The sequence below is a fragment of the Phalaenopsis equestris genome, unplaced genomic scaffold, assembly GCF_001263595.1.
Source record: "Phalaenopsis equestris unplaced genomic scaffold, ASM126359v1 Scaffold219414, whole genome shotgun sequence".
Classification (NCBI taxonomy): domain Eukaryota; kingdom Viridiplantae; phylum Streptophyta; class Magnoliopsida; order Asparagales; family Orchidaceae; genus Phalaenopsis; species Phalaenopsis equestris.
In genome coordinates this window covers 5948-8872 of record NW_018237780.1, presented here as the reverse complement: position 1 = coordinate 8872, position 2925 = coordinate 5948, and the positions used below count along the sequence as shown (strand labels likewise).

The 2925-nt window shown below is 32.9% G+C and overlaps 1 protein-coding gene across 1 annotated transcript; it reads left to right on the top strand.

Moving 5' to 3' along the window:
- Positions 1 to 515: 515 nt before the first annotated feature.
- LOC110037437 (auxin-induced protein 15A-like) lies at positions 516 to 1697 on the top strand (the record flags this gene model as incomplete). The annotated part of the gene is made up of 2 exons (XM_020742089.1): positions 516 to 837; positions 1630 to 1697. Coding segments are annotated over 2 exons (351 nt in total), but the record flags the coding sequence as incomplete, so codon positions are not given.
- Positions 1698 to 2925: the final 1228 nt, after the last annotated feature.

The window sequence follows — 2925 nt, the reverse complement described above, 5'->3', positions numbered from 1 at the left end:
AATGCTCTTAGAATTAAAGGCACGCGACTGTATAATTTAGTTCATTAAGGCGTTGTTAATCCGAATTTGCTCTATTTAAGATATATCAAATCCAATAAATTCGATAATCTATGCGACAAATCCGACCCATAATTAAATTTATTAAATCAGCATTGAATTTATTTTCATTGTTTTATGTTCGACTGGAGTTATGTTAAATTTATGATTAAATCTTATTTAATTTATGCTGCCAAACACCGCCTTAAAAAAAATTAAACAAATATTCGAGAGAAAATATGCATGCATCAAATTTCAAGCTTTACATAAAAAGATTATATTCATGTCAATCTCAAAAACACAATATTTCAAAAGTCACATATTATGTGTCAAATAATAGTATTATCCAGATAATGAAAAATTATTCTATACAGGTGTCAGATTTGCATCGCTCGTCACATTCCATCAATTTTTTTTTTAAAATAATAATAAAAAAAGGGTCCACCGAAATACAACTTTTACTGTGATGTGCGGTCCAGATCGGACACCAGGCGGTGACCAAGCGGCTGAAGGCGGTGGTTGATCGGAACCGCGACTCCGATGAGGACAGCTGCAACAGCCCGGAGGCACCGCCGGACGTTCCGGAAGGATATATGCCGGTGTATGTCGGGCAGGAGAAGCGGAGATTCGTGATCCCGATGACTTATCTCGGCCAGCCGGTGTTCAGATTGTTGCTGGAGAAGGCGGCAGATGAGTTCGGATTCGACCAAATGGGTGCGCTCACTCTTCCCTGCGAGATCGAGACATTCAAGTTCATTCTTCAAGTAATGGAACATCAACAGAAGGGTTTCATTGACGATGGTAACTGCATCATTCATTCATTCATTCATTCGTTCCTCTCTTTAATTAACATTTCCCAAATTCAGATTTAAAGTTTGTTCTGTGTTGTTTGGTTTTGTGATATATATATCTTTTTTTTAATTGGAAAATATTAGGGTCTTTTTGGGGCAGCTCGTATCGTTTGGTTTGCGCGTTTCACCAGCTTATCCGAAATTACGTTTCGGTTTTTATACTAAACGCATGCCGCGAGTCGACCCCTGCGGCCCGGGCCGCGTTTCAAAATAAGCAGATTATCCCGAAACGCACAAACTGCCCCAAACAGACCCTTAGTCTTGCCATTAAAAATTATAGTTGGGGCAACTTCTTATAAAATAAAATTGTGAAAAATTTGTCTCTAAGAGTTTGTTAATAAGCTTAGGGAACATTAAAAGTCAAAAAGTGTTTGATATGATAAGTAGGAGTTTGGGAAAATGTTTAATTTGAACCACATGTTCAAACTTTATGCTATTTGTTAGGTTTCACTATTAAGTGCTTCTTTTTTGTTAGTGGACTTTTTTGTAAAATATGTTTGTGACTAAATTTTATCATCAGCCCTGTTTTTTTTTTTTTAGGAAGCATCAAAACATTTTAAGCAATTACTATATGATGTTTAGCATTTTGCTTTTGAATTTGTTTCAAATAAGTTAATTGCATAATGCGAAATTATTTTGTTTATTTGGAATCACGAATTATTATATATTAAGCATGTGATTTATGTAAGTTTTTACATAATTATTACTAATGGATTCTCTTTTTGACCTTTCAATTCCGAAGAAGGAACTTCCACTGACAAAGAAGAATGATCCAGTTGTGTGAGCTGCGGGCTACTCACAGATTACTTCATTCATGATTATTCTTTGAACTGCAAAGGGGTTGGGCTCTTTATAAGTTCCAGTTAAATTTTTCTGTAATTTGATAAACCATTACTTGGAAGTTATTTAATTATACAATACTACTAGGTATTTTTTTTCTTATTTTTTAATTTTTGTAAGGAAATGATAAAAAGGATTATTAGTTGGGCTGTGTTTGAGACCATTAATTGGTGAGGTCATTATGTTGAACTATTGATTATTCCTTATACTGCATACAATAATATAACTTCTTTCTTCTTGAAATTTCATTCATCATCTTATTTCAAAATTTAAATTAGTCAAATGTGAGTGGGCTTAAGCATTGTTTCACTCAATTTAATAAGGAAAAGAAGCTAAGCATGATGTATTTGTTTAGCTTGTCGATATGTCAAATCAAACAAGAACTATTCATGAGTATAAAAGTTCACTTGAACATCTCATATCAATTATAGAATTTATGTCACCACACACAGATGCACATTTGTATAATAAAGAAATAAGGATTATGTTCTTAAAGTTGCACGAAGACTCCAAACACATTTTTAAATTGAATTGTGCTTGAGCAGTTTATATAAAACAGGGATTTATATATGAGAGTTTTAAAATAAAATGTTATTATGAGGCATAGCACAATTTAAATGATATTGTCATAGTATGTTATATGTTATGAATAATACTATTCCATGCGATAAGAGAATGCATTCATATAATGTACAAAACAAGAACTATCTAAGGATGGGTATCATCCTTGAACCTTCAATTGATTTAAGTTATAGTTAATTTGGGCTTATAAGGGTCCTATTAGATGTTTGGAATGGTGTAGATGCCTTTGGGTGGATTGGTGAAGTGATGTTAGGAGGATCAGGTGATATGAGTTTGTCAAGAAAGAGTGCACATTTTGTTGAGACCCTAGTTTTAGTGCTTATTATATTAATGTGGGGAAAATAAAAAATATCATAGGTTAAAAACTATTGGAATAGTGACCTCTACCAAATTTATTGTCAATTCGGTAGGAACAAGTATACGTATTGGTAATATAAGATAGGTTAAGTATCTTCACTACAAGAATATTCATCCAATGAGATAAAAAGGTCTAAATTTCTATTCACTACTTGTATCCAACACATGAACTTATTATAGCTCAAAAGCAAGGTAATTAAATTGAATTTTTAATTAGGTTAAACATTCCTTCAATTGGTGCCTCTTCACTAAAATCCAC